The sequence below is a fragment of the Mizuhopecten yessoensis genome, unplaced genomic scaffold (assembly GCF_002113885.1).
Source record: "Mizuhopecten yessoensis strain PY_sf001 unplaced genomic scaffold, ASM211388v2 scaffold716305, whole genome shotgun sequence".
NCBI lineage: Eukaryota > Metazoa > Mollusca > Bivalvia > Pectinida > Pectinidae > Mizuhopecten > Mizuhopecten yessoensis.
Window position 1 is genome coordinate 667,468 of NW_018480050.1, and position 14,510 is coordinate 681,977.

The 14,510-nt window shown below is 38.9% G+C and overlaps 1 protein-coding gene across 1 annotated transcript in view; it reads right to left on the minus strand.

Moving 5' to 3' along the window:
* The window catches only part of LOC110442853 (protein DD3-3-like), a gene marked incomplete at its 5' end in the record, with an annotated part of 20,574 nt that extends 6,314 nt beyond the window's left edge, over positions 1 to 14,260 (minus strand). Inside the window, 8 exons of the mRNA XM_021486682.1 lie at positions 308 to 524; positions 1,041 to 1,276; positions 2,366 to 2,536; positions 3,127 to 3,345; positions 4,067 to 4,269; positions 4,544 to 4,699; positions 5,226 to 5,351; positions 14,116 to 14,260. Coding sequence (XP_021342357.1) covers positions 308 to 524; positions 1,041 to 1,276; positions 2,366 to 2,536; positions 3,127 to 3,345; positions 4,067 to 4,269; positions 4,544 to 4,699; positions 5,226 to 5,351; positions 14,116 to 14,260 — 1,473 coding nt within the window. The remainder of the gene's footprint in view (positions 1 to 307; positions 525 to 1,040; positions 1,277 to 2,365; positions 2,537 to 3,126; positions 3,346 to 4,066; positions 4,270 to 4,543; positions 4,700 to 5,225; positions 5,352 to 14,115) is intronic.
* Positions 14,261 to 14,510: the final 250 nt, after the last annotated feature.

The window sequence follows — 14,510 nt, forward strand, 5'->3', positions numbered from 1 at the left end:
GGGGGATGTGGAGAGGGATAGAGGGGGGATGTGGAGAGGGATAGAGGGGGGATGTGGAGAGGGATAGAGGGGGGATGTGAAGGGGGATAGAGATTCCACGGGAAAATCAGTTATACACTCAACAAATGACCCATAAACTGAATCACAATTAAGTTCCAATTTGTTTTGGCATACCCAATAATTTTCACTGGGATACTGTATATACATGTACACATGTTTAATGTGTAAATCTCCTTCTATGTGGGAAGAATGAGTTGTCGGTGTAAAAATAACGCCCTTCAGGAAGAATGAGCTGTGAAGATCTTACCCTGCGGGGAGAGTGATTTGTCCTCCTGTCCAGCCAATGGAGGAGAAGAGGACAGAGTAGGGGTAAACTGTGACTCTCCCCTTCTGATCGCGGTTAGAAAAGTCGTTGTTCCTGGTACACATATAGTGGTATGTCCCAGTCTGTGTGACCATCCTGAGGCCGTGGTCAAAGTATGGTCCTGCATCGTCCAGCTGGGATAATTCCCCACCAAACTGACCTATTATAGTCAGGTATTTAATATTAGAATAACAGAGTCAAAATAAGGTTGCTTCTTAAATAAACTCTTGTGATAATAATGAAACTGTCAGAATGCAAAAAATAACAGAAAGTTCAAATTTTCTCAAATTTTTTAGACTTAAGATCAGCCTCTGATCAACTACATAAAATAGTTCTTTGGTCATTTTCAGTGGACACTTAAAGACAGAAATATTATTAAAACCAGAACTAGAATGTCCATGAGGCCATACAGGGCATTATGCCCCTTTAACCTTTAAAATTAGTATCAAGGAAATCCAACCACAAATGACGCTGCAGCAGCGCTGCCTTGACAAGACTTTTCTATGTATAGCTTATGTAACCTTGACCTCTGATGATAAAACTGAACTATGAAACTCTTTAAAGCTGCCTTTTCTTGCTTAAATAAAAGTGAAGGTTGGGCTTTAAAGAAACTTTTTTAGCTTTAATAAAAGATGTATCTAAATATTTGCTAGTATTGTGGTACCAGTTTTCTTACCTGGCGAGTTCATTGCGAGATGACCTAGGTCAGTTCTGGACATTCCAAGAAAACTGGAGTTTGTAAGATGGTCAGGGTAGTTGTTACCATAGTGACCAAACACTCTGCCTGGGCCGAATTGTACCCCATTGCCTTCTGGGAAGTTTCTGGGGCGCAGCTGTACAATGTTGTTTCTGTCTGTACGAGCAAGGCCATTTCCTTCGTTGTTAGGGTTATTCGTGTTAGAACCTGTCCACCTGAAAATAAATGTTCGAGCACTTTACAGCTATGTAAAAAGTTCTCTGACCAGTGTAGAAATGTCTTCTACTCAATCTGTTCTTCTTAAATCAAAATTGTCTCAAAATTTATTACAAGATATCTTGTTATAGGTGATCTCATTATTTCAGGGACAAAAATACAAAGACAAAGAAAGGGTTTTGCAAGGGACTTAATTTCATCTATTACTCCCAATGTCTTATAGCAGCTGATCTCATTATGTGTAAAGTTGAACGTATGGTGGAAATAATGCAAACGTGATACAAGAATGACCAATACACTTAAATAACACTTACATCTATCATTCTTCTCAATCCTCAATACCAGAACCATCATCGATTTGGATGAGGAACATAGTATTATTACCAACAGTGCAAAACAGTTTAGTGAATCACTCCCCTATACATTCCACTGCCTTGATACTAGTGTGTATTATAAGTTTCAGCAGAATCGTTAGACTCGGACCAAACATTACAAGAGGCCCAGAGGGCCTGTATCGCTCACCTGGATATTTGAGCAAACATTGTAAAATATTCTCAATAAAAGTACTTTTGCAAATGTTTCGAAATATTAAGTCTCCTTGGCTTAAGAATGTTCCTGAGGAGAGCTCCAGGTTGTTGGGTACAGCAGTATACTTACTGTATATGTACAGCCTCCCCTGAGGAGAGCTCTAGGTTGTTGGGTACAGCAGTATACTTACTGTATATGTACAGCCTTCCGCCGAGGAGAGCTCCAGGTTGTTAGGTACAGCAGTATACTTACTGTATATGTACAGCCTCCCCTGAGGAGAGCTCTAGGTTGTTGGGTACAGCAGTATACTTACTGTATATGTACAGCCTCCCCCAAGGAGAGCTCCAGGTTTTTTGGTAAAGCAGAATACTTACTGTATATGTACAGCCTCCCCCAGGAGAGCTCTAGGTTGTTGGGTACAGCAGTATATATACTTACTGTATATGAACAGCCTCCCCCGAGGAGAGCTCTAGGTTGTTGGGTACAGCAGTATACTTACTGTATATGTACAGCCTCCCCCGAGGAGAGCTCAAGGTTATTTGGTACAGCAATATACTTACTGTATATGCACAGCCTCCCCCGAGGACAGCTCCAGGTTGTTAGGTACAAAGTCATATTCCACAGAGGGGTAAACTTGTACAATGTTTCCCCTCTTGCCTCTCACATTCAGGTTGTGTATCCGAGTACCATCATATCCAGCTGGCCGCTTCCGAATGGCAAAGGAATGGGATCTGAAACAGCATTAGAATGGTATAGATTCCCAGACAACCTCCCCTTCATGTAAAGTTATGGCTCACTGGGAACTTTTATAAAAGAAGATGAAAAACTGTACCAACCAGTTGAGGATTTAAAATGGGAACCTTCAAACTCCAGATGGACCCTCTATCCAACAGATCTGGTTAATGGCATCAACCCAGTCCAGTTTCACATCAATTTTTACAGATGGTGGAACCTAAGCCTACCGGTAATTCCAGGAATATATTAGTGTAGTCAAAGCTGCACTATTTCACCCAACTCTTGTACTGAAAATCATTATGTGAATCTTATACCTATTCAAACTCTCAATATTTGTCTTTTCACTATTAATACAACATTATCAATTTAAAACAGAAATGACAAAACCTTGCAAAACATTTTAATTAACTTGAAATCGCTTAACATTTCTAATGTAGAGTCCATATAATCTTCCGATTCAATTTAGAATCAAATCTGACTGATCTATTTATGGACGATCATGGCCTGCTTCAAATCATCCAACTGACCTTGACCTTTACCTTAACACATTTTTATTTGACTTTTACATGACCTAGCAGTGACCTACCTATCCTGGAATGTCCTTCCGTACTGTGCTGTGTTGATGGCCAGCTCTAGTGTGAAGTCTGCATCATCAAACACCTTAACATCGGGATATTCCTCAAACACGTAGCCCCTTGCATCCGCTACTGTTTGACTAGCAAACCCATACTTTGGGGCAAGATTGGGGGAGTTGTTGGCAGAGGTCGTATTCCAGGGATCATAGTCATTGGTGGAAATGTTGTATCTGTGGGTCAGAGTTCATTAGTATAGATTATACTGTCAGTAAAAGTGCAGTTAATGCACATTGTTGCTTAGGTGACAATGTGACATTCGTTTTACAACAAAAAGATTTATACACAGGTAAAATATAACTATATATACAGTTGAATTTGCTTCAGAGACCACCCCTGTTAAGGAATAACCTCTGTAGACCACATCCTCAGCCCCACAAGCAGGCTACTACCCAGGTATATCAATACTCGTTTAAGAGACCACCTCTGATAAGAGACCATTCTTTAACTTTCCCTTTGATGGTCTCACAATACAGATTTGACTTTATCCGACTTATATTCAAATGTTATGGAATAAAAAGTGAGAATTATTTTTTTATAAATGTTTGTGTATGATGAAATGTTCAACCAGAAATGGAACCATGCTACACCATCATAAAGTAAACTGCTTTAAATCACCATATTGACTGCATCTACTGTGGCTAGCACATGAAACGCTAAAAAAAGGAATTAACGTAGTTTTAACTTATTTTATTCTGAACGCAGGCATATCTTTATTCAGATCATAGTCCATATTCAATGTTTTCTCTTGGAATCATGAAATTTAAAGACAATATTTAACTAGAAACAAAATCAATTCCTGATTTAATCCTTGAAGTAGGAAATTAAAATTATTAAATTTGAAGCTGTGAGGTTATGATGATAAACATTTGAATTAAGTTATTTGAGATTTACCTCATTCTTAGTACACAATTTTCATGGTTGACATTTGGGATGGTCCAGTTATAGACATTAGGGTGGCCACCAAGACCATTACCAAGGTGGTTGTCACGAGAAAACTCGGTCTCCCGACAGTCAGGGGGAGACAATCCGTGAGAGGAAAACTCCTTCCAAATACCTCTCACACCATTGGGGTCGCCAGAGGGATATGTAAATTCCTACAAACAAAAAGAAAACAAGATGAAAAAAAAATGAAAAAATTTTTTAGTTCCATTTAACTACCAGAAAATTAAATATTAATGAAGTACAAAGATAAAAATCTTACAGATCACACCTTAACACATGTAGTTGTACCATTTACTCAAACAAAACACCAAAAGTGTTCCTAATATCGTAATCTGTGAACTATTTTCATGACTAATGTCAGATGTCACTTCAACAAATTAAATTTCTTGATGTTTGCACACCACAAGGATGACGTATTTCCCTTACCTCGCAGTCCTGTTTGTTATTCGGGATGGTAAAGGCTTTGTATTTCTTGAGGATCAGTTCCTGAGGGAGTTGGCATGCCCATCGTGACTTGACGTTTTCACTCTCCCGTTGGTAGTACACACACCGACTTACATTATTGGTCATTACAACGACATCCTAGGTACATAAAGTTGTTTATTTTTTACCAGCTGCATGACCCTATGTGAACTTTGCGGGTTATAATTCAATCATTCAATAAAGAAAAGTAAGTTAGTAATATTGCAAGCAGGTGATTGTAACGAATATTTATAACATCAATTCTTGGGTATTTCAGTTTTTTGCACTACTGGAATACAACCAATGAAAACAATCCATGAAAAATCCTTGATACAGAGAAAGAAAAACCCTGATAAGATCAAATACTTATGACAAAAAGCCATGAGATTTTCACTAAATATTCATAGCCACAACCAATTATATATCACTGAAATGATTATATCAGCTCTTCATATCTTTTATTTCATGTTTCATACGTTTGAAAAATGTCAATTAACTGAATATTTAGCAATATATTTTAGCTACAGCAATTAAAACTTTAGAAATTTTGAAAGGTTTCGCAAAATATAGAAAACATACTTGTAACACCAACTTTCTTCACACTAAAATAAAAAGCCTTTTATTGGTGAGTAATTTTTCTAATTACCTTCCAAGGTGACGGGTGCCAGTAGGGGTAGTAATCTCGTTCCTCAGGACACTCGTAACCACGGCGATTGCCATTTGGATTCTGACGTGTATTCACAGCATACTGCCTATTACGTTGTTTCAAATTCTAAAATAAATTATAACCGAAAAAAAAATTGTATTACTATGGCTAAGACTCTGCTATAAATATTTCTGTTTACCTTATAAGACTGTAAATATCCATATGCTACCAAGTAAGGAAACAAGAGACCCCTGGACCTTTAAGCGGTCACCTGAGTTATATCATAGGTACTGGTAGCTCTATTTCATTATTGAGATGTGATGTGGAAATCAACATGTAAACAAAATGAAATACAATACTCGTTATGTCACCATAGGATAAGAACTCTAAAAACTATTCAAATACATTATTTTGCTGTTGACAAGTATAATATCTATTATTATTTAGCCAATTTTCCTCTCTGGCCAACCCCTGGGATAGGACAGGATCTTATATTTTTAGTTTCTGATACTATTTGATTTCAATTTCATTATAAATATTCCAACTAAGTCAGAAGTGTTATTTCCCTATATAAACCAAGGAGAACAGATGACCAAAGGGAAAATATAAAACAAGGAGAACAGATGGCAAAGGGGAAATATAAACCAAGGAGAACAGATGCCAAAGGGTAAATATAAACCAAGGAGAACAGATGACCAAAGGGAAAATATAAAACAAGGAGAACAGATGGCAAAGGGGAAATATAAACCAAGGAGAACAGATGACCAAAGAGGATATATAAACCAAGGAGGACAAATGACCAAAGGGGAAATATAAACCAAGGAGAACATGACAAAAGGTAAATATAAACCAAGGAGAACAGATGACAGGGTAAATATAAACCAAGGAGAACAGATGACCAAAGGGAAAATATAAACCAAGGAGAACATGACAAAAGGTAAATATAAACCAAGGAGAACAGATGACAGGGTAAATATAAACCAAGGAGAACAGATGACCAAAGGGGAAATTTAAACCAAGGAGAACAGATGCCCAAGGGTAAATATAAACCAAGGAGAACAGATGACCAAAGGGAAAATATAAACCAAGGAGAACATGACAAAAGGTAAATATAAACCAAGGAGAACAGATGACAGGGTAAATATAAACCAAGGAGAACAGATGACCAAAGGGAAAATATAAAACAAGGAGAACAGATGGCAAAGGGGAAATATAAACCAAGGAGAACAGATGACAAAGGGTAAATATAAACCAAGGAGAACAGATGACAAAAGGGAAATATAAACCAAGGAGAACAGATGACCAAAGAGGATATATAAACCAAGGAAAACAAATGACCAAAGGGGAAATATAAACCAAGGAGAACATGACAAAAGGTAAATATAAACCAAGGAGAACAGATGACCAAAGGGGAAATATAAACCAAGGAGACCAGATGCCCAAGGGTAAATATAAACCAAGGAGAACAGATGACAAAGGGGAAATTTAAACCAAGGAGAACAGATGCCCAAGGGTAAATATAAACCAAGGAGAACAGATGACAAAAGGGAAATATAAACCAAGGAGAACAGATGACCAAAGGGAAAATATAAACCAAGGAGAACATGACAAAAGGTAAATATAAACCAAGGAGAACAGATGACCAAAGGGGAAATATAAACCAAGGAGAACAGATGACCAAAGAGGATATATAAACCAAGGAGAACAAATGACCAAAGGGGAAATATAAACCAAGGAGAACAGATGACAAAGGGTAAATATAAACCAAGGAGAACAGATGACAAAGGGGAAATATAAAGCAAGGAGAACAGATGACAAAGGGGAAATATTAACCAAAGAGAACAGATGACCAAAGGGGAAATATAAACCTAGGAGAACAGATGACCAAAGGGGAAATATAAACCAAGGAGCACAGATGGCCAAAGGGGAAATATAAACCAAGGAGAACAGAAGACCAAAGAGGATATATAAACCAAGGAGAACAAATGACCAAAGGGGAAATATAAACCAAGGAGAACTGATGACCAAAGGGGAAATATAAACCAAGGAGAACAGATGACCAAAGGGGAAATATAAACCAAGGAGAACATATGACCAAAGGGGAAATATAACCAAGGAGAACAGATGACCAAAGGGTAAATATAAACCAAGGAGAACAGATGACCAAAGGGGAAATATAAACCAAGGAGAACAGATGACCAAAGGGGAAATATAAACCAAGGAGAACAGATGACCAAAGGGGAAATATAAACCAAGGAGAACAGATGACCAAAGGGGAAATATAAACCAAGGAGAACAGATGACCAAAGGGGAAATATAAACCAAGGAGAACAGATGACCAAAGGGGAAATATAAACCAAGGAGAACAGATGACCAAAGGGGAAATATAAACCAAGGAGAACAGATGACCAAAGGGGAAATATAAACCAAGGAGAACAGATGACCAAAGGGGAAATATAAACCAAGGAGAACAGATGACCAAAGGGGAAATATAAACCAAGGAGAACAGATGACCAAAGGGGAAATATAAACCAAGGAGAACAGATGACCAAAGGGGAAATATAAACCAAGGAGAACAGATGACCAAAGGGGAAATATAAACCAAGGAGAACAGATGACCAAAGGGGAAATATAAACCAAGGAGAACAGATGACCAAAGGGGAAATATAAACCAAGGAGAACAGATGACCAAAGGGGAAATATAAACCAAGGAGAACAGATGACCAAAGGGGAAATATAAACCAAGGAGAACAGATGACCAAAGGGGAAATATAAACCAAGGAGAACAGATGACCAAAGGGGAAATATAAACCAAGGAGAACAGATGACCAAAGGGGAAATATAAACCAAGGAGAACAGATGACCAAAGGGGAAATATAAACCAAGGAGAACAGATGACCAAAGGGGAAATATAAACCAAGGAGAACAGATGACCAAAGGGGAAATATAAACCAAGGAGAACAGATGACCAAAGGGGAAATATAAACCAAGGAGAACAGATGACCAAAGGGGAAATATAAACCAAGGAGAACAGATGACCAAAGGGGAAATATAAACCAAGGAGAACAGATGACCAAAGGGGAAATATAAACCAAGGAGAACAGATGACCAAAGGGGAAATATAAACCAAGGAGAACAGATGACCAAAGGGGAAATATAAACCAAGGAGAACAGATGACCAAAGGGGAAATATAAACCAAGGAGAACAGATGACCAAAGGGGAAATATAAACCAAGGAGAACAGATGACCAAAGGGGAAATATAAACCAAGGAGAACAGATGACCAAAGGGGAAATATAAACCAAGGAGAACAGATGACCAAAGGGGAAATATAAACCAAGGAGAACAGATGACCAAAGGGGAAATATAAACCAAGGAGAACAGATGACCAAAGGGGAAATATAAACCAAGGAGAACAGATGACCAAAGGGGAAATATAAACCAAGGAGAACAGATGACCAAAGGGGAAATATAAACCAAGGAGAACAGATGACCAAAGGGGAAATATAAACCAAGGAGAACAGATGACCAAAGGGGAAATATAAACCAAGGAGAACAGATGACCAAAGGGGAAATATAAACCAAGGAGAACAGATGACCAAAGGGGAAATATAAACCAAGGAGAACAGATGACCAAAGGGGAAATATAAACCAAGGAGAACAGATGACCAAAGGGGAAATATAAACCAAGGAGAACAGATGACCAAAGGGGAAATATAAACCAAGGAGAACAGATGACCAAAGGGGAAATATAAACCAAGGAGAACAGATGACCAAAGGGGAAATATAAACCAAGGAGAACAGATGACCAAAGGGGAAATATAAACCAAGGAGAACAGATGACCAAAGGGGAAATATAAACCAAGGAGAACAGATGACCAAAGGGGAAATATAAACCAAGGAGAACAGATGACCAAAGGGGAAATATAAACCAAGGAGAACAGATGACCAAAGGGGAAATATAAACCAAGGAGAACAGATGACCAAAGGGGAAATATAAACCAAGGAGAACAGATGACCAAAGGGGAAATATAAACCAAGGAGAACAGATGACCAAAGGGGAAATATAAACCAAGGAGAACAGATGACCAAAGGGGAAATATAAACCAAGGAGAACAGATGACCAAAGGGGAAATATAAACCAAGGAGAACAGATGACCAAAGGGGAAATATAAACCAAGGAGAACAGATGACCAAAGGGGAAATATAAACCAAGGAGAACAGATGACCAAAGGGGAAATATAAACCAAGGAGAACAGATGACCAAAGGGGAAATATAAACCAAGGAGAACAGATGACCAAAGGGGAAATATAAACCAAGGAGAACAGATGACCAAAGGGGAAATATAAACCAAGGAGAACAGATGACCAAAGGGGAAATATAAACCAAGGAGAACAGATGACCAAAGGGGAAATATAAACCAAGGAGAACAGATGACCAAAGGGGAAATATAAACCAAGGAGAACAGATGACCAAAGGGGAAATATAAACCAAGGAGAACAGATGACCAAAGGGGAAATATAAACCAAGGAGAACAGATGACCAAAGGGGAAATATAAACCAAGGAGAACAGATGACCAAAGGGGAAATATAAACCAAGGAGAACAGATGACCAAAGGAGAAATATAAACCAAGGAGAACAGATGACCAAAGGGGAAATATAAACCAAGGAGAACAGATGACAAAGGGTAATATAACTAACAGTTTATATAATACACCTAAGGGCATTTCCGTCCAAAAAATTAATATTTGAATCTTCTACCATCTGAGTGCAGAGGTTTTTTAAATATCAGCCATTTTCCCCTTTTTGGCCCACCCCTCCAGCCCTTGGGGAAAGGACGGATCTTATTTTTCCAAATTGATAATGCACCTACGGACCTTTCTATCCATGAAGCGTATTTGTTTGTAACACATCTGAGTCTGATGAAGAAGCTTTTTGAACTTTTAACCATTTCCCCCATTCGGGCCCCACCCCTCCAGCCCCTGGGGATGGGGCAGCATCTGATTTTCTCATACCATCTAATTGCCATCTGGCATCATAATCATTCTAACCAAGTATTAATAATTTCCAGCTAAAAATTGACAAAATATGCCAAAAAGAGTTATTTCCCTATATAAACTAAAGTAAACTTGACCCCCTCCCCAAGGGAGACCGGATCGCCCGGGGAACTGAATTTACAATTTACATAAAGCCCCTGATGATCTTTCCAACCATGCAGAGAAACTGACTGTAGTACCTCTGTGTCTCGAGAAGAAGACTTTTGAAATATTTGTTTATTTTCTCTTTGGAGCCCCACCCTAGCCCCTGGGGTTGAGACAGGAATCCCAATTTTATAATTTGATATCATCTTCCTCCAATGATGATTCTAACCAGGTAAGAATAATTTCCTATTGAAAATGAACAAAATATACCCAAAAGTGTTATTTCCCTATATAAACTATAGTAAACTTGATCCCCTTCTCAAGGGAGAACGGATAGCCCGGGGGTACTGAAATTTACAATTTACAGAAAGCCCTTGGTGATCTTTCCATCCATGCAGAGAAATTGACTGTAGTATCTCTGAGTCTGGAGAAGAAGATTTTTGAAATATTGTTTAATTTTCCCTTTGGTCCCGCCCTGGCCCCAGGGGTTGGGGTAGGAATCCCAATTTTACAATGTTGTAGCCTCATCTACCAAGGATGATTCTGACTAAGTTTGATTTTTTTTTTATCATCTGGTTCTTGAGAAGAAGTAGAAAATGTAAAAAGATTACACATGACGTACGACGGACGACGAAATGCGATCAGAATAGGTCACTTGAGCAAAGCTCAGGTGACCTAAAAACAGAAGTTGCCCTAGACACAACGTCCTTAAAAAATAATTTAGGGTAAGTGCATACCACTGGTTTACCAACTGTCAGTGTAATATCACCAGGTAGAGCACTGTGCTAGGTACTTTCAGAATGGTATTTTGGTGAGGTAGCTCTCTAAAGTCGGAATCAGACCATGCTACCAAAAGGAGGCAACTGTATACTGTAAACTTAGTCCAGTCAAATATTCGCCCTCTGCCGATAAAGTCCATCTTTGCCAAGTCAGGGTACTGTAAACTTAGCCCAGTCAAGTATTCTCCCTCTGACGATAAAGTCCATCTTTGCCCAGTCAGGGTACTGTAAACTTAGTCCAGTCAAGTATTCGCCCTCTGACGATAAAGTCCATCTTTGCCCAGTAAGGGTACTGTAAACTTAGTCCAGTCAAGTATTCGCCCTCTGACGCTAAAGTCCATCTTTGCCCAGTCAGGGCACTATAAACTTAGCCCAGTCAAGTATTCGCCCTCTGACGATAAAGTCCATCTTTGCCCAGTCAGGGTACTATAAACTGCATGCTGTGTACTAACTGTCATGATAAATTTTCTCTCATTTTGGAGGACGAAAAACGAAAATGTCCCAGTATGCAGTACATCAACATATCCTGCCTCTGGCACACTTGCACATGAAGGTACATCCTAAAAGACTTTAGCTCTTAATAGGACACTAAACCCTATAAATGGAAAAAAAACTATAACGGAATCATTCACAACTGTAAACAAACCCTGTAAAAAACCTAGACCGGAATCAGTCACATCTGTCAACAAACCCTGTAAAAAACCTAGACCGGAATCATTCACAACTGTAAACAAACCCTGTAAAAAAACCTAGACCGGAATCAGTCGGATCTGTCAACAAACCCTGTAATAAAAAAAAACTATACCGGAATCAGTCACACCTGTCAACAAACCCTGTAAAAAACCTAGACTGGAATCAGTCACATCTGTCAACAAACCCTGTAAAAAAACTTAGACTGGAATCAGTCACATCTGTCAACAAACCCTGTAAAAAACCTAGACCGGAATCAGTCACATCTGTCACCAAACCCTGTAAAAACCCTCGACCGGAATCAGTCACAGCTGTCAACAAACCTTGTAAAAACCCTAGACCGGAATCAGTCACAGCTGTCAACAAACCTTGTAAAAACCCTAGACCGGAATCAGTCACAGCTGTCAACAAACCCTGTAAAAAACCTAGACCGGAATCAGTCACATCTGTCAACAAACCCTGTAAAAACCCTCGACCGGAATCAGTCACAGCTGTCAACAAACCTTGTAAAAACCCTAGACCGGAATCAGTCACAGCTGTCAACAAACCCAGTAAAAATCCTCGACCGGAATCAGTCACAGCTGTCAACAAACCCTGTAAAAAACCTAGACCGGAATCAGTCACAGCTGTCAACAAACCCTGTAAAATTCCTCAACCAGAATCAGTCACAGCTGTCAACAAACCTTGTAAAAACCCTAGACCGGAATCAGTCACAGCTGTCAACAAACCCTGTAAAATTCCTCAACCAGAATCAGTCACAGCTGTCAACAAACCTGTCACACATTTGCATAGATGTAATTGCTAACAACTTCTGTTACAAGTCACAAAGCATAGAATTTGTATAAATTTATTTTTATCTTATACAGCAAATCTTTATGACAAAGATAGGACCTATATAAACACAAACAAGAGGCCCAATGGGCCTGCATCGCTCACTTGGTATTAATCTCACACTTGTAATCTTAAAAGTGGACTAAAATACAGCTACAGGCAGAATATCAGTGTCTGATTTATAAGAACCTATGAAAAGATTTAAACATATGATGCCTGTGACCTTGAATGTTGAACAAGAACATTAGGTTGAAAGTGGATCAAGGTCATTCATTTGAACAAACTTAGTAGCCCTTCATCCCAGCATGCTACAGGCTCATTTTCAGTACCCTGGGCCTTTTGGTTATTGAGAAGTGTTTTGAAGATTTTAGGACAATTGACCCCTGTGACCTTGAAAGTGGGTCAAGGTCATTCATTTTGACAAACTTAGTAGTCCTTCATCCCAGCATGCTACAGGCCCAATAGCAGTACCCTGGGCCTTTTGGCTATTGAGAAGAAGTTTTTTGAAGATTTTACCACATTTGACGCATGTGACCTTGAAAGTGGGTCAAGGTCATTCATTTTGACAAACTTAGTAGTCCGTCATCCCAGCATGCTACAGGCCCAATAGCAGTACCCCGGGCCTTTTGGTTATTGAGAAGAAGTGGTTTGAAGATTTTACGACATTTGACCCATGTGACCTTGAAAGGGGGTCAAGGTCATTCATTTGAACAAACTTGGTAGCACTTCATCCCAGCATGTTACTGGCCTAACATCAGTACCTTGGGCCTTTTGATTATTGACAAGAAGTTGTTTGAAGATTTTAAGACATTTGATCCCTGTGACCTTGAAAGTGGATCAAGGTCATATATTTGAACAAACTTGGTAGCCCTTCATCCCAGCATGCTGCAGGCCTTATATCAGAACTCTGGGCCTTTTGGCTATTGAGAAAAAGTTGTTTAAAGATCTTAACACATTTGACCCCTGTGACCTTAAAAGTTGGTCAAGGTCATTCATTTGAACAAACCTGGTAGCCCTTCATCCCAGCATGCTATAGGCCCAATATCAGTACCCTGGGCCTTTTGGTTTTTGAAAAGAAGTCATTTTAAGATTTTAACATATTTGACCCCTATGACCTTGAACGTTGGTCAAGGTCATTCATTTGAACAAACTTGGTAGTCCTTCATCCCAGCATGCTACAGGCCCAATTTCATTACCCTGAGCCTTTTGGTTATTGAAAAGAAGTTGTTTGAAGATTTTATGACATTTGACCCCTGTGACCTTGAAAGTGGGTCAAGGTCATTCATTTGAACAAACTTGGTAGCCCTTCATTCCAGTTTGCTTCAGACCAAATATCATCACCCTAGGCCTTTTGGTTACTAAGAAGAAGTTGTTTAAAGTAAAATATTGACGCCAGATGGACAGGCCAGGTGAGCTAAAAATTGTAATATTTGAAACAGACGGTTACCTGGTCTGCAGTAAAGAGTCCCTTGTTACGCTGCCTCATACGACAGTTGCTATAGTGATGGATATCCTCGTTCATACCATACTGCTTGTCTGTGTTACAGTCAAAGTTTTCACACTCGTTCTGATTGCTTGCCTCTGGAATGGTCCTTAAAACAAACACATACTTGTCATTTAACTTTTTTGTTTTTCATCGAAATGCAAAAGATTAAAATCTGAATTTTAGGTTGATTTGTGTGCAGCTGACTTTGAATTTTCAGCCTTATATCTTCATTAATATCAGACTCAATTTGGACATAAGTCAAAGTGATACTCTCTGCTTCTCCTTAGAACTAACTTTTGATTAGAACAGGCTTAGGTTCACTAATTTTATTCAGAATATGCACAAAGAAAATTCTT